Source organism: Neopelma chrysocephalum, unplaced genomic scaffold (genome assembly GCF_003984885.1).
Source record: "Neopelma chrysocephalum unplaced genomic scaffold, ASM398488v2 Primary Assembly neopelma1_23b, whole genome shotgun sequence".
Taxonomy (NCBI): domain Eukaryota; kingdom Metazoa; phylum Chordata; class Aves; order Passeriformes; family Pipridae; genus Neopelma; species Neopelma chrysocephalum.
In genome coordinates, this window is record NW_020897692.1 from 6,702,541 (window position 1) to 6,720,928 (window position 18,388).

At 40.6% G+C, this 18,388-nt stretch overlaps 1 protein-coding gene across 1 annotated transcript in view; it reads right to left on the reverse strand.

Moving 5' to 3' along the window:
* The window catches only part of ZNF292 (zinc finger protein 292), a 51,654-nt gene extending 35,582 nt beyond the window's left edge, over nucleotides 1-16,072 (reverse strand). The window contains exon 1 of the mRNA XM_027695725.1: nucleotides 15,896-16,072. Within this exon, the coding sequence (XP_027551526.1) occupies nucleotides 15,896-16,057 (162 nt within the window). The 5' untranslated portion in view covers nucleotides 16,058-16,072. The remainder of the gene's footprint in view (nucleotides 1-15,895) is intronic.
* Between the last annotated feature and the right edge of the window lie 2,316 nt (nucleotides 16,073-18,388).

The following is an 18,388-nucleotide window of genomic DNA, read 5'->3' on the forward strand; positions in this document are numbered from 1 at the left end:
ACACCAAAACAAACTCTAGAGGTGTTAAAATACCATCATTCTCAGCCTCAATGATCTACAGCTCATAGAGCTGAAGACTGCGTTTTATTGTTCTGATTTCTCTCCTTGTTGTTCAGTGTTTTACCAGAAGATGGAGAACAAGAACTTCATACATAAAAAGCTAATTGCTGCAACTCCTTTTAAGTTGTTAGGTTAAGGTTCCCATGAAAGGCACTTTAATTTGAGGAGGCTAGAGGTAGTTAAGGAGCAGCTGGGATGCAATCAGCATTTATAACCACTTTGTACAAGGACAAACTATCCAACTAAGAAGTCAATCAAACAGAGTATTCAAGTAAAAACTTGAATAGTTCTTGAACTAGTTCTGCATGTTAAAAAAAACCCCTTACTACTACTACTATGTCTAATTTAAACCAAGCCTACCTCAGATTGCCCATGAGACGTCACCATTTAAGGCACTAGAAATAAATACTGTAACAGATGATTTTTAAAGCATTTGAAAGAGTAAACTGAATGCTTATATAGTATGAACCCCATCATACCTCCTGCCCATTTTAAAAAGTATGGGAGAGAAGAGGAAAATAAAAAAACAGGAGCACCCTCTGATCAAGGCATTCTCCGAATCGCCATAGTCATAATCCCTTTTTATTCCCCTTTCAACTTTGCCTCCAACAAAGAAACTCAAACATAAATGACCTGTTTCCATTTTGGATTTTTAGTTGGGACGCCCTACAGGCAAACTGATTTTTAGATTACAACAAAACTTACACAGAAAAGCACACATATTTCAAACCTGTCCACAAGCATCAGACAAAACAGCACCATCTGAAACACTGCTGCCCTCACAGATATGCCAAAACAAAATCAATAAAATCAGTTTCCATTTATTTAGAATTGTGCATGGAGAGGTCATTTTACATCAAGACAACATAGCACTGTACTTCTAAATAATTTCCAAAGCAGTTTAATTATGCAAATGAAAACTGGCACTACTTAACTGATTCAGTATTTGTTTACCAGGGTAAAAATCTTTTACCAAGGCAAACAACCACTGTTACTTTGACTTTGTAGCTAGACAACTGCTGAGAGAATATTAGCTCTTACAGATTTGTTATTATAATACAACATAATACAATAATATAATCCAGAATCAAACAGTAAAACTCCATCAGATACAGAATATCAGACTGTATTTACAAAACTAAGGATGACTGCTGTGGTTTGACCTTGGCTGGATGCCAGGTGCCCACCAAGCTGCTCCATCACTCCCCAGCTGGACAGGGGAGAAAAAACAGGATGGAAAATGACTTGTAGGTTGAGGCAAGGCAAAAGTGAAAGTTTGTGCGCACACAAGCAAAGAGTTTATTCTCTACTTCCCATCAGCAAGCAATGTCCATCCACTTCCTGGGAAGCAGGGCTTCAGCACGTGTTGTGGTTTCTCAGCAAGCACATACTGTAAATAACAAATGCCTCCCCCTTCCTCCTCCTTCCCTTAGCTTTTATATCTGAGCTGACATCATATGGATGGAATATCCCTTTGGTTAGTTTGGTCAGATGGTTTAGTTTTGTCCCCTCCCAGGATCTTGCCCACACCCAGCCCTTGATGGGGGGGAATGTTGAGAGACAGCACTGATGCTGTGCCAGTACTTCTCAGCAAACACCGGTGTGTTATCAACACCTTTCTAGCTACCAGTGCAAAGCACAGCACTGTGAGGGCTGCTATGGTGAAATGAACTCCATTTCAATCAGACCCAATACAATGGCATAACCAAATGCAATTGTATTTTCTAGTGTCCAAGTACTATTTAAATTACGGTTATAATAAAAAAAATCAATCTCTATTTGTACTCAGTTTTAGTTTCTAAAACCTTTCAAGATTTTAAGTTGTTGATACACTATTTTTACTTTGAATATGTCTTCTAAATAGTTTCACAACGAAGTTGTTAAGGAAAGTATAGCTCTAGAAAACCAAGATGCCTTTGGCTAAAGAGTGAGATGATGCTGCTTTAATTCTAATGGAGATATTGACTTGTGCCCAGAAGAGAGGACTGAAGCCAGACTCTTCATTCCATCACTTACTACAAGATCGTATTTAAGCAAGTGTTTTCATTATCAATTTCTGCAGGGATGGTGCAGAGCTATCCATTTTTTTTTTCCATTACTACTCCTCCACTGGCAGGCAGCAGTTCCAATCTTCTTCACTGGTTTTTCCTTCCCCTTCAAAGAGAAAACTCCAGCTACTTTTACACTTTGCAATGCCATCCTAACACCCAATACCACTGACTTCTCTACCCCACAGCTGAAAGCAAGGAAAAGCAAGTCAAGATTAGTGAGTACTGAATCAGTGAGTCCAAGAAATACTCATGAAGTCAAGAGAGACTCATTCAGAGAGTAAGTTCAAAACCAGAACTGGAGTTTGCAGTTAAGCTGTGGTCCACAAGAAGTTCACAATGACTATAGTGTTTCAATGCAATGTGCAAGGAGCAGATCCATACAGCAGAAAAGGCATTTCTGAGAATCCAAGTCCCCAGTGAAACCATCAGAGGTGGTTGTATTTCAGACTTTCTTATTTCAGCTGGTTCCATTAACCAGACACCCATTAGCGGCTGAAGCAAACTGTCTGCAACTGCTTCTGGAGCATAGTTTGTAGTTTAATTTCATCCAAAACACTTTGAAATTTCCACACTGCAAAGACTGTTCCACAGTGTAAAACAAAGTGTGGTGACAGTGATGATCAGATAACTTTCAAACTGAATCCCTTGTCTGATCCAGACACCCACTATTTTGGTTCACATGTGTCTTCTAAAATTGTTCTTTCAACCATTCACTTTCTCATTCATCTACTGAAGAGAGAAATTCAGAACACTAAAAGTAGTCTTGTTGTAGTGTATGAGCATGCATGTTTTTATACTCTTAAACACTCTTACTACAATGCTTCTCCTTCCACGGGGGGGAAAAAAAGCCCACTTATGCTATGTTCTGTATTCAGAGTGAAGTACCACCTACATGATGGCACTGATTTTTATTATTGGTACCTTCAGTACCCAGATACACAGGGGTATGCGCTCTCTGGTATAGACAATCATCATTTACTAAAAACTAATGCTTTTAGGTGTTATCTAAACAAAAAAACAATAGCTCCAGTACTTTTAAGTACTAGTTTCCTTAACAGTTTTAAAGGTAACCTGTAAAACAGTGTTGCAAAATTCTACCCATCTATAAGCTTTTTTTCCTTACATAAACATTTTCCTCTCACCATCTTTTTTTTCAGTCAGTCTGAATTTTCAGAATCATGTAAATCTAAAATGTTGTCTACCAAACCAGAACACAAAAAATAAACTGAACTGTAACTGCACATCTTTTTTTTGTGGTAAAACTGCAAACATTGATGATACAGATCTACGTTTTATGCTCAAGCTCCACCAGAAAGGGAAAAGGGGATGCACAGAAACAGCAAGAAATCAAGTCTTGCACTAATGCTTCTGTTCATACTCGAGGAAAGCTATCCTCTCAGAGATTTTTTGGAGACAACAGTAATTTCAGAACACGCATTGAGAAAAGGTACTTGTTAAAGAACTGATACTACTTTCTGACTAATTTTGATATATTAGAAATAATTAGAATACATTTGAAATCCAGCAAACATAACCTACCCTGTAATTAGTGACTCATTTTCTCAGTTTATTCAACCACTACACATTCATACATATATTCAGTAGCTTATATAGTGTACCTATTATGTAGTTTATTATGCAAAATAAGTGTAATATCATTCCACAAAAATCAGAAAACACAGAAGTTGAGCAAAGATAGAAAGTTAGTAAGAATTACCATGAGTTACTTTTTAACTCCTGCCTAAAAAGATTCTCTCCAAATAACCACATCTACTTAGGTCTCCTTTTTGGACTTTTTTCTTTTAGTAAAACTCCCTGCAGCTCTAGTTACTATGACTATGCAATAAGGAAACAATTGATTTTGACAATTCTGAAAATGCAAGAATGCACAGATTATTTGAACTCGCCCCTCCTTTCCCTACATGTATTTACATCATATAAGGTGTTAATGACCTTGATGGTTCTTTACAACTACTTGACTGTAGCTCACACTCTCATGGTTGCACATCTCTAGTAAAGACAGTTAAGACTAATTGTGGGAAGAATCCAGGTAATGATGATTAATCACATAAAGACCCTCAAGATTAACTTTCTGAGGATTTTTTTTAAACTATTGTTACACTTCAATTTTTATGGACATTAGCACCCCGAGCCTTCAGCACACAAGCATAAAAAGTTAACCATGACCCTAATCCAACTACTTCTACTTCACTAGGCAGATAAAGTAACAATGAAAAAATCCGGGATGGTTCTCCAATATATAGTCCAATATATATAAAGTATATAACTTTGAAAAATATATTTATATTTTTAAGGTAGAGTCTACACTGGAGGAAGGTTTGAAAAAAAGCACCCCAGCAGATGCGGAAGCAAAAATAGAAGAAGAGCCTGTGGGGCTCTGCTACAACTCTCATAATAATTATGTCATCTACCATCACCACGAAAACAATAATAATAAAAAAACAGCAGAAGAAAGAGAGAAAGCTTGAAGTTAATTACCAAACACAGAACCTTCCGTTAACTAATAGAGAGATGTTTCCTTCCCCAAATATAAGTTAAAAGGCACAAGTAATTTCTGTGTTTTTCACCAGGCCATGCTGAACATACTGCATGAGCTCAGGTTGCTAATTATTAAACTGAAAGAGGCAAAACAAAAGAGAAATTTCCTCTCATTATTTTTACGCACTATTTTGCCTAGAATTCAAAAACTAGCTAATTTTAGAAAAATACCTAGAAAATGAATGGACAACTTATGGTTACATCCATAAACTATTTTAAAACAAGTAAGTTATTTAAAACATCAGAAATAACTTCATTAAGCCTCATGCTTTGTCATATCCAGTAACAGAAATTACTCATTTTCAGGCTTGCCATTAATCTTTCTACATTTTGCATTCAATATGCTCTTTCTGATCTGGTCATTGGTGTCTAATTTCTCTCTTGCATCCTTACATAAGAAGTGAACTCGTTACAGTCCTAGGCTGCATTTCTTTCTATTCAGGTTTTCATTCAGGTCTCAATTCAATGTTGTCATCCCAACATACATATTTTAGTCTGTTTAGTTAAAAACAAGATTCAGCAGTTGGCTATTAAACAAGCATTTCATGAATGTGGTGGGATGTTCATGACAGTAAACTTTTATCCATTGCCAGGAAATCTAATTTACCTATTCTTTTAATTATCAGACTGGCATATGGGCAGATTAAAAATAGGAAGACAGCCAGAAATAACTGTGTATAATCTGGAAACGTGCATTTCCTGCAGCATAGGTGACTTGAACCTGCTCTCTCATCAAGAAAAATGAGACATTACGATATTTCTATAGTTCAACTGCATTACATTTTTGTATTAGCATTTATCAGATGAATGCAGTTTCTCCCACTGCTACTTCAAACCTTTTTAATTCTGATGAGAACTTAATTGATAATCTTCTTCCTCAGTAGGAAGGTTACTTAATCATCATTTTAAGCTTGTCTACTCAGCACAGTCAAACTGCCATCCCAAAGGATGCTTCAATCTGATCTCTATTTCCAGTGAAAGAACAAGGCAACATCTACCACACTGTGTCTAATAACCAACAACCTGTATCCTTTTATCAGTACTGCCACTGTGTCCATGTGTGAAGAAGGAGAGGAGCCAAGACTATCCTTTCTCATGAATATGTTAGCAAATCTGAGCAGAACTCTAAGTTCCTGCCATCACACTGATGTGGTTCACCAGTCTGGTTGGGTATCCAAAAGCAGGGTTCAAATGCCATGCCAGTTTCAACTAAAACATTATGCAAGTTCCAGGTCTGTAGAATTGGGATACTGAAGTTTTATCATCTTCACTACCATGTATTCATAAGCAGAAGTTACTTTTTATCTCTGCAATTCGATTCATAAGAGCAACCCTCCACGATTAAAGAAACAATGAAGTTCAGATTGTCTTTTGCGGTTCTGAACATTTAATCTCTTTTTGTCCTCATCCTTGTGTTCATTCTGTTACAAAACAGGATATTATCACAAGCTCCTGAGACAAGTACTCTACAACAGGGCTACAGTATTGGTGGACAGGGGTAGAGCAACTGACACCATCCACCTGGACTTATGCAAAGTGTTTGACACTATCCCATATGACATCCTTGTCTCTAAATTGTAGACACAGATCTGATGAATGGACCACTCGGTGGGTAAAGAACTGGCTGGATGGCTGCACACAAAAAGCTGTGGTCAACAGCTCACTGTGCACGTGGAGACCAGTGACGAGTGGTGTCTCTCAGGGGTCGGTACTGTGGCCGATACTGATCAATATCTTTGTTGGTGACATGGGCAGTAGGATCGGGTGCACCCTCAGCAAATTTGCTGCCAACACCAAGCTGTGTGGTGCAGTCAACACACTGGAGGGAAGGGATGCCATCCAGAAGGACGCTGACAAGCTTGGGAGGTGGGCCGATGCAAACCTCATGAAGTTCAACAAAGTGAAGTGCAAGGTCCTGCACCCGGGTTGTGGCTATCCCAAACACACCTACAGGTTGGGTGGAGAAGTGATTGAGAGCAGCCCTGCGGAGATGGACCTGGGGGTGATGGTTGATTAAAAACTAAACATCAGCTGGTGATGTGCACATATAGCCCAGAAAGCCAACTACACCCTGAGCTGCATCAAAAGGAGTGGGGCCAGCAGGTGAAAGAAGTGATTCTAGCCCTCTACTCTGCTCTTATGAGATCCTACCTGAAGTATGGCATCCAGCTCTGGAGACATAGAATTGTTGGAGCAAGTCCAGAGGAGGGCCACAAAATTGATAAAAGGACTGGACCACCTCCCCTACAAAGACAGGCTGAGAAAGCTGGGGCTGTTCAGCCTGGAGAGGAGAAGAGATCTCACAGCACCTTCCAGTACCTGAAGGGAACCTACAGGGAAACCGGAGAGGGACTCTTTGTAAGGAACTGTAGTGATAGTACAAAGACAAACGGGTAAAAATTGAAAGAGAGGAAATTTAGGTTAGGTATTAGGAAGAAATTTTTCTCTGTGAAGGTGATTAGACACCAGAACAGGTTGCCCAGGGAAGTTGTGGATGTCCCACCCCCGACAGTGTTCAAAGCTAGGATGGATAAGGCCTTGAGCAATCTGGTCTAGTGGGAGGTGTCCCTGCCCATGTCAGGGGGGTTGGGACTAGATGATCTTTAACATTCTATGATTCTATAAATCACAAGCCTGAGGAACTCCTTATTCCTAATTTGATTTAATGCCTGATCACTGAATGTACTTTACTGATTCATCAAAAGAGTATTCAGGGCATTAGGTACACAAATATCAAACAGGATTTGCCTATTCAACAGAATCCATTCTCTCCATTGTTCTGTTCTTTATCATATACAGGAGACCAAGAATGCTACACCACATTCACTACCAGTTAAATGAAAACTTTTTTATTCATCTCAAAAGATAACAGAGAATTACAAAATACAGACTAGTCTTTAGCCTAAAGAATTTTGCCCCAGAAGTTAAGGTTCTCATAGCAACAAAGGCATTTGTCCAGCAGTCATGTCTGAAGCTGGATGGAGCTTTGGAAGAAGTTGTCCATGTTACATGAGTCCCTATAAGGACAAAGAATTGTATGACTAGCTCAGAATAATTAACAAAATAATACAGTGAGAACTACATGAGTTAGCACAGGATTTTCCTGTTTCTCTAATGAACATTTAATTTACTTTATCTTCATACAGGGAATCACAAAGCCAGAAATACTGTATACCAGAAGACTGTACAGCAGTTGCAGAAGAGAAGATGGAAAAGACATTTGATCAAACGCTTCTTACCAAAAACTACAGGCACACGTTTTTGCAAGTTTAGTCCAATCTCCTACTTGAGCACGTCTATTTTCAGAGAATAATTTTATAAAGCTCCACTGCCTTTTTGATGTTACATATACCTTCTTTCTGAATCTCTTTGTTCTGCCAAGTACTAAGTGGTACTAGATTAACTCTTCCCAAATGAAAGCAGTGCAGTTCATACTTAGAGATGAAAGATACGAGGAATAATACCATGGGGTTGTCTTTGGAATATTTGGAAAGATAAATATTAAAAAATATTCCACACCTTAGAAAGAAAGACCTGCACACTTCTTAAAACATGAGACATCAAGTTATTAACATATGCAAAAGCACAGATCTAATAAAATGGGGAATGCTATTTCAAAAGATAGTTTCAAGCCATGGTGTTTACCTGTTATTTTAACTTAAATTTGAAAGTTGCTGTACATCATTATTTTAAAGACACTGATGGCATAAAAACATCATGCTATTTTCCCTCCTGAAAACTATAGAATTATACATGCTGTATGATAACTGCTCAAGGATTTATATGGAGGCCTTTAAAAAACACTAATGAAAAAAAATTTATAGATATTAACCATTGCCTGCAGCACTATTTCTTGAAGATACGCTCCATACGTGTATGAATTTGAAATAGTTTCTTTGCCTTCTGTAGCAGTTTAGGTAATGCACCACACAGAAGAAACAAAATATTGATGTCTCCTAACTGTTCTAGTTTGATCTGTAAATTAGGGAAGTCTTATGTAGAAACAACCTGCAATATACAGTATGCCCACATAAAGCCAAGAATAAAAAAATACTATGATATTTAAATGGCAGAGTAAATGGAAAAGGCCAGATGAAATTCCCTGATTCTTAGTCACAATGGAAGCAAAGATTCCCCAGAAGAGCACTTTTTTGCCACCTTCCCCCAAAATCTGTGGTATTCACTCTCTATCAAAATAATAATAATTAAAAAAGTAAAATATATAGACAACAGACTGGACATTCAAATAGATATCTCACGTCCTTATCAAGAAACTTCAGACACACAATGAAGATATTTTGATAGAATGAGATGCCTTACTGAATGTTAATATTAACCTACATACATTCCTTATACAGTCCTGCACAATATGCTTTCCATAGTCAGTACCTCTTGTTTTTGAAGCAATGAATCTTCAATAACTGCAGTTTGAGAAAGCAACCTAGACATTATTGATATATATTGTTCAAAAGTAGGGAATGAAGCTTGGATTTGTGGGAAAAGATAAAGGCGGGAATGTATGTGCCAATACAGAAAGTGCTTAATGCATTTAGTTATGCTAGCAAAGATGTGCAGCTACTGCTTACAGCCAACTACTGCAAGTAAATTGAAATCTACAGTGAGGTCTTCAGAGGTTTTTTTAAAGGGCTAAAGGACTGTATGTATGTAGCAGAATGCCTCTCAGTCTTTGAATGGGCAATAAGAATCAAGGATATTATGCAGGAACTGTATCCACATGTCATGACCTGTAATTATGAACTTTTAACTACAAGTATTTCTTAGAGAAATGGTAGCTTGCTGATAGAAGGAGTTCTCAATAACTTCAGTAAAAGCATCACATAACTTTAACCCACCAATACACGTGCATCAGGGTAACTAACAAACTAAGTATCTATTTGCTGAACCTACATAGAAAGGTGAGCTTTTGTCAAGGTGTTGAAGTTTTATTAATTTTAAGCCCTCCATCTACTTTTGTCATCTTCTACTAACTACCTTATTTTGTTATGCTTCAGAGAACTATCACTGTTCTCATGAGTATTTGCACTTGGAAGGCTATGTTTTACAGGAAAAGTACTTAAATCCGAAGTCTTAGATAGATTGCCACTTTCTTACTGAATTATTAGATTGGCTTCCCTGCAAGCAAGGACTTCAAAACTACATACATTTCAAGGATATAGCAAAAAAGCAAAAAGGAAAGAGAAAAAAAGTAAAAATTCAAAATCAAGGACTGCAAAAACCTCTGTTCTCAAAAGTGAAAACTGGAAAATTACTGAAAATAGTTTAGAAAATCTAAGAGGTGCTTCCAACAGAAAGGCAATATGCTACTTTTCCTATCTACATGGGATACAATAAATCACAGTAGTGTCAAATTGCAACAAGAGATTAGAGATCAAGGGGGGGGGGGGAAATGACTGAAGGCAAAGATAACTTAACTACGACATATTATCCAGGGAGGTTTTTTGAATCTTTCTTACCAGAAATTTTTGAGAACAGATTAAACAAGCTATGGCTTACCAATAAGTAATCTGCTTTTGGAATCGTGGTCTAGCTGAATTACTTTGATATAGGAAAATTTATTGATAAAATCTTACAGTACAGAGCTCAGAAGTTCTAATGAAGACCAGCTCCAATCTGGCACGATGCTGAGGCTTGATGCCATTACTGAGGACAATGGTGTATTAAAACAATTATGCTCATTGGTTGGATGTACCCTAAACAGTGAGGGTGTTTTTGTCTAAAGATTTTTCACACACCTATCTGGATAAAATGTGCATTATTTGAAAGCAAGACAATTTCCCTGACTCCTCATAGTTTAACTTAAAAAAATCTGGGGGTATTGTTTCTACCCCGCTCCCTGTTCAAAGAGATAACATCACTATTTGACAGGGTAAGTCTTACAGTGATGAAGGAGCACAAAAATGCTCGAGGCAACTGAAAGTTTGCATGACACGACACAGTGATGACAGCTGTTTCTCCTCATGCACTTGGGAATCTGTGTGGTGTACTACATTTTAGCAGATTCCTTGTGATTTCTAGCAGCTGTACATCTCTCCCTGAATAGCAGAACATCTGGAGGTCACAGGTATGAAAGCAAAATTAAAAGTATTAGAAGTTATGATGGGAATCTGACATTCATGGTAATGTATGTACAAAAAATAGCAACTGTGAGACCAGAAGAAACACAGAATGGTAGAGGCAAATGTGTAAAGACAAACATCAAAACAGAAACTTTTAAGTGTTAGGCTCAGTGTAAAAAATTGCTCACTGGACTCAACAGAAAACACTTTTTATTTAAAGAAGTAGAGGCTACAGAATTCATGCATACTCAAAAGAAGACACAGAGACTTGGTTAGACAGGAAATCATTGAACTGAAAGCTCAAAAAACATCCACCTTACTAACAATCACATTCCAGCAGCTTGTGACCACATTATTTAAATATCGCTATTAACTGTTGAGCCAAACAAAATCGAAGGTGGACATCTATCTACACACTCAGTGAAGACTCTGATGAATGTTGTCTGGAGTAAGAGATCAGGCGCGATATTAAGAAAAAGAGGAAATGTCTTCTACTTATATTAAAAGGGCACCTGACATTTTGCTGGTGGTGTTTTTCACCACCAGTGACTACTAATCTTATGGTCACATCAGGAAGAAGGACATCACAATTGCAGGTGCTTGATGAAATAGCAAAAAAAGTCTTTCAAAGGCTGTTGAGGTCTTTATATACAGAATTACCCCTGGCAAGGGATCATACTCTAAAAAGTAGTGATTACAGGTATGTAATAATAACAAAAAAAAAAGAAGCTTTTTTATGTAGAGCTATGCATGTTTGCTTTTAGGAGGGACAACTTATATTAGTACAGTATATATTCCCCAATATTACCAAGATCTACTCTAGCATGACAGCACACAGAAAAAAAAATAGGGTAGGACCTTAAGGTCCTAATACTTCACTAGAACCTCAACACACAGTAAAAATCAGTTTAAAACAGTAGGAACAAACTCTGTGTAGCCAGAGCAGTTAAAAACAAGGCTTCTTCAAAAGAAGTTTTGGGGTTTCTTTTGAAATACCTAAAAACTCATGACCCCCCATTTTTCCATCAACATTACACTTTTTCTGCTAGTGTTAAGAAGCTCCCAGGTTTCTATTGCGTAAACTGTCTATATTAGAAAGATAATAATGTGTCTACTAACAGCTAAGCACACTTACTAACACATTTTAACACACAATTTTTCTCATAACAGGCAGACATTATAAGATAACCAAGAGATGAGCCAAAAGTACAGGCAAAGTTATTGAGGAAAGACTGCACAACAGTCCAAATACTTTCTTATATTTATAATATAGGTCACTATATTTTGACAACTTGTACATTAGTAGAATAAACCTGATCACCTCACAGTGTTGGAGAATTTGTACCACAAAGTACAGCAGGAGAGGAAAAAAAAACCCTTAGAATCAGATTCAGGAAAAAGATGAAATGTCAAAATAATAATGCAGGGAAGACTCAAAGATGAAACATGTAAACCATAGAAAAACAGAATAGATTTCAGAACTAACTAGTGACAAAAGAAATTCTGTTAGCAGCCTGAAATTTGGTATATAAAAAAAAGGGCTACAATGGGTAATGACCAACTGGAAGGGAACACAGTCCATAGTGAGGATTTCTCATATACCCATCAGCATCACATTCACCTAGCTCTCAGGCAAAAAAAACCCCAAACATTTTGATCTTCTCCAACTGAATGAACACAACAGACCACCTTTTAGAGTTAAGTTTGAAAATAATGTAATCAGCCACCACATGATGACAAGAACAGCAATCTTTCTTTGGACCATTCTGAATTCCTGCACAATTCACACTTTCAAGTTTTAGTCACTACAGCTGAAGATACTTATTCTGTCTGCCCTGGTTGCACACATACAGTTTGTGACAACATCATCGTTTGTCATGGATTTGCTAATTACCAAATTGCAACAGAAGAGCATGAATTGCAATTAAAAAGTCATTTTACATATATCCATACGGATGTGAATTTCAGTTAATAACAATAATGTTGCATGCTGCCAATGGAGTTCACATAGATATGGTACAGGATTAAGGTTCAGTCTGTAATCCCCTTAAATTTTAAGAATAATTGTATCATTTCACAGTGCAATCAGCAGCAACACACAAAAACATTTGTAGCTAATGAAATGCTGCATATAAAATACATCAAAGCAAACTTTATTCTTACAAGAGAAGAAAACAGTTGTATAACATTTTCTTTCAAGGTACAAGGGGTCTTGTATAAATACAATTCCTGTGTTTATAACAGGAATTCTACATGATGGGGTTATAAACAATAAAACAGTTCAAACTGAGATTTTTTTAAAAACCAGATAAGGGATTTGGCTGTACAACTCCCACTTCATTTAATGAGCACAGAATACTTAAATCCTTTCTTTGCCTTTGAACCTAAGGATCTCTCCATGCTCTACTGCACATTCTTCAGCTTCCGTCAGTATGAAAATACACTGATTTCTTGAACATAATGTTACCCACTACATTAAAAAAAATAAATTAAAAGTTAATTTATGGCAACAAGCTCTGTGTTTGCTGGGCTCCAGAGTCACTAAGTGGCAAAATAAAACAGGGATGCAAGATTTTGCAAGATCTTTACAGCTATGGCATGCCTAGAAATTAAGCACCAAGAAAAAGAAAAAGAGGTGAAATCATATCGAGATAAATACTAAAATATTTCTTCAGCACTGCATTACCAGAGCTAAGATATAAGTTATATTTACACAGCTTTTTATAAATATTATATTACAACTTTGAGTTTCGTAAGTTTGACCAAATTATTCCTTCATCAATACACATTAAAAGACTTTATTCAGGAAACCAAGGCAGATGCCTTTAAACTATTACGTAAAAGAGATTTCTGAAGTGGCTTTTACATTACGTGATTTTTCTATAGCCTATGTGATGCAGTACAAACTAAGCAGCTAAGCCTACTATCTGAATCATGAATACTATTTTGTGTTAGCCCAAATGAAGGATTAAAAGTGTAGGAGAGGCTGAATAAGTATTCTGGCACCACAAGCACAGGTGAACAGATTTTTAAAAATGCCCACTGAACCACTATAAAAAATGCCTGCCCAAGAACAACACTTTTTAATACATCAAGCAACTGTTTAGACCTCGGTTTAAAATTTGAAAAGCAGGATCTTTCAACACTGAATGGCATGTCTCCAACCTCAGTGTTACACATCAGCCTCCAAAACCAGATATCACCTTCCTATAAACCTTGGTATGGACGGAATAGTAACTCATTTCAAACCAGCACAGATTTACATCTAAGTCAATTTCTACACATCTGATTTGTTCAGTGAGATTTGTTTTTAAAAGGTGCACGGTTAACAAAACTAGTAAACTTCGGCCTTACAACAATCACTGAAGTAATAAGAATATTCATATTTGTTAAACTTTAAACCCATCTATCAACTCTTGAAGCCACTAACCAAGAACACACAATCACAACTTCAGTGATAAATCTGCTTTAGACATCAGTAACCTACTCTGTACGCGTTAGGGATGGTGTTTTCATTCCCACCTACCCAACTACTTCAGTTCAAGGAACAGCTCATTCACAAGTCAGAAGTCAAGCCGGAGGCAGGAATGGCAGTGTACAAATTTAAGAAAGGAGGTACAAAGATAAAATAGACTGAGAACACACTGATCTGAACCAACATAAACCAATCTTGTTTCTGTGCATCTACAGACATTCTAACCAAGTACAATATGATAAACTTTGACCAGAGAAAAAGAACCTGAAATACAACTCCTGTATATACGAAAGAGAATAAAAATATGTTTAAACTATTTAGTAGTAAATTTTCCTGGTTAGGAAAAAGTAGAACTCAGTTTAATCCAGAAGTGACAGACATGAAATTAGCATGCTACAATAGCTACCAAGAATCGACTCTAAGAAAACAGATACAAAATCACAAATAAAACACAATTCAAACCAACCATGTGAATTCGCTCTTATCCATTCCACCTTTTAACAATGTGACTACATTCCATGAATGGGTGACAGTGATATGTAAACAAACATTATCACTTTTATCAGACAGACTATTAAACATACTAAAGCTACAGAAGTAGTGGTTTCTGTGAATTTCTGTGGCCTAAAATATTTGAGAACTTGTTTTATACATTGGGACGCACCTAACACCAGCCAAGAAAGGATATCTAAGAGAAATCAGGGCCATGTATAGACACACACACAACTAAAATGGAGCAGTCTGCTTTAACTGTGGAGCTAGCACCACAAAGTTTGTTTAGGAAAGGATACTCAGCAGGGTCACCAGCTCAGAAGAAACACCTGCAAACAAACCCTGCTCCAGGACCAGACCCAGCTCTCTTGAAGCAGGCCTTTTCCCTACGGTAGAATAATTACACACAATGGTGCTTCCAACAGTGCCGGCTTGGGAGCCCTCTCCCGAGGCGGGATTGCGCTGCCTTGACAGGGCGAGGAAACGGGGAGCAGCACCGCAGACCCACCGACCTACTACCACCACCAGCGACTTAGTTCATTCAGCCCATCACCACTCCACCGCCTCCTCTTTCCTAGGCTGGCAGAAACTCCGCTATCCCCCCGGGGTACGAGATAGGAAAGGGGTGAGGGGAGAAGGGGGGCACAGAGCAGGAGCCCCGCGCTGAGGGACCCGGGACGGACTTGCAGCTCCCCCCCGGCCCCTCGGCGGAGCCCCCACCACCGGGCCCGCCGCCTCCCTGCCTTCGCCCCCGGGGGAGGAGGGGTGTCCGAGGGACGGGGGGGCCCCCGATCCGCCACCGCCAGGAACAAAGGGCCCTTCGATAAGCCGAGTCGCAGAGCACAACAAAGGGGCCTGGAGACCGCGAGAACCGGGGCGGGGGGAGCGAGGCGGGGGATGGGGATTACGGGCCGGGCCGGAGCGGCAGCGGGCGCGGGGCCGCTCCGCCTCAGCTACAACGAGCAGCGGCGATCGCCCGGCCCGGCCCCGAGCCCCGGCTGCCCCCGGGCCGCCGCCGCTCCGGGTTCCCCGCGGCGGGGGCGGCGCTGGTGCCGCCCGGCCCCCGCGCCCCGGCCCGGCTGGGCTCGCACAGCCCGCACACACCCCGCGGGGGAGGGGAGGGCGCGGGCGGGGGCACGGCACGGGAGGAAGGGAAGGGAGAAGGGAAGAGGCGGCCTGACCTGGCAGAGCTGCTTGCAGTACTCGGTGGCCGCCTGCACGGCCGGCTCGCGGCTCTCCCGCAGCCCCGTCTCCAGCTCCAGCAGCCTCTCCCTCAGGCGCCGCAGCTCCAGGAGGTCGCCGCCCGAGCCGCCACTCTCCCGCTCGGCCTCTTCGTCCGCCATCTTCGCACCCCGCTCCGTCGCGTACGCAGCCCCCCCGCCCCCCTTCCCTGCCTCCCCCGGCCCCCCCGCTCCGCTCCCGGGTCACGTGATTACACAATGCCACGTTCCAGGGACGGGGGGTCACGTGCGGAGGAGATGGAGATGCGCGGGAGCGCGCGGCGCGCGCGCGCGCGCACCGCCGTCCCCCCCGCGGTGCAACGGCTGGGGCCGGGAAGGGGGCGGGGCCTCATGGCGTCACGTGATGCGACACCACGCGCGCCCCCGCGAGGCCACGTGACGGGGCCCTCCCCCGCCCGCCCGGCGACGGGTTTTGGCGGCAAAACGGCAGCAAATGGCGGCGGCCCGGGGGGCGAGGGCGCGTGAGGCTGTTCTGTCTTTGCCGTTATCCCTCGAGCTCAGAATCACAGAATCAATTAAGCTGAAAAAGACCTCTGATATCATCGAGTCCAGCCTATGACCAAACACCACGAGGTCAGCTAGACTATAGCACTGCATGCCATGTCCAGTCTTTCCTTAAGCACCTCCAGGGGCAGTGACTGCACCACCTCCCTGGGCAGCCCATTCCAATGTCGAGTCACCCTTTCTATGAAGAAACATCCAACCTAAACCTCACGTGGTGCAGCTTGAGGCCATGTCCTCTCATCCTGTTGCTGGATGACAATGTATGCGTGGCCTGGTGGTACCGGAGCTCCTTCGCCCTTGCAGCTGCTGTTGCATAAGGAAGGCTGCAGCTCTGGCCAGGGGCCTGAGTGGATTATTTCACAGAATTAATTAGGTTGGAAAAGACCACTGAGGTCATCGAGTCCAACCTGTGACTGAACACCACCAGGTCAACTGGACCATGGCAGTAAGTGCCATGTCCAGTCTTTCGTCTTGCCTGTGAGAGTGCCACGTGGCACCAACCACTGCTGGGACAGCCATGGCTGAACACCACTGGACTTTCATGGCATGTTGTTTCCTCACCTTTCTTCCTCTACAGGAAGTAATGGGGTGTGTAAGCCTCAAGAATGCCACTGAGTTGACTTCCTCATACCTGGATCATGCTGCTTTTATTATAATTGGAAATGGGAAGTGTGGCTTTGCTCTTCAAATGAAGCACTTGAGATCTGGAAGTTCTGGGCTTTGTTCTGGACAACAGGTTTGTTGTCCACTCAGTCCTGGTGCTGGGCCAAGCACCCTCTCACACTCTGGTGAAGTCCTCAGAGCAGTGGAAGGCACCAGTGGTGGACATTGACCTTCCCTGCATCTACTCAAGATGCTGAGGAGACTCCTTCATCTGTCACAGGTATTGAAAATACTGGAGATGGGCCTGAGGCATAGATTCTGAGGAGGAGGAAAACATGGGCCTGGCAGACACTGAATTGGCATGGATATATGTTTTACAGTCTTCTAGGCTGCATAGGTTGACACACTCTTCATGGTACCAGCCGTTCATTGAGGAAGTGAGAAGTAAATGTGTTACTGCAATGAGAGCACTGTCTGTTGGGATTAGATTGGGTTTTCTCTTAGGCAACTAGCAGTGAGAGAAGGTGTCTTAAGCTGGGTACTTCACATCATCTGGAAAACAGGGAACACTGGTGCATGCACAAACTTAAAGCGTAACAGTCTTTTGGCTGGAAGAGACTAGCTGCAGACTCCTCAATATGCCAATCAACCTTGCTCCGAACAAAGTTTAACAAAATATCCCACACCTGCTAACTTATCTTATATGACCGTTGTACTGATTTGATGATTATGTTCTCTTTTGGTTTTGGGGTTTTTTTTTTGGTCACAAAGGAAAAGCAGCACTATCTACTTCCCGCATACAGTTGAAAGCTGAGGCATATGATGGAATGAACACTGAATCAGATCTGGAAAGAAAAGAGGTTCCTCCGAGACTGGAGAAAGGTTAGTCTGGAAGTGTAGACATTCACACTGATAGCATTGAATATGCAACATTTTGGAGACAGACCTGGGGGTCTGGTCCAGAAATGACTGCATTTTGGGTCATAGCAGTGAACCCAAAGTGGTATGTTTCTAGTTTTCCATACAAGTATCCAAGTAGATATCTTATTTGTGACTTGTATGCCTCAGACTTTTAAAGTTTCTGATTTTTACTGCACGTGAAGTCCATTCTGTTACAAGCAGAAGAAGAGAAAACTTTCAGCTTTTTCATTTAAGCCTTAATGTAGTACCAGAAAAATTTGGTTCCCATGTATCCCTCACTACCAAACTGCCTATAACAACACTACTAATCAGTGATGCAAATACTAGAAACAATTGCATAAAAACCTTTTTATTCACTCAATATATCTGCAGGAGCTAAAATACCTTCTCCTCTGGATAACTCTG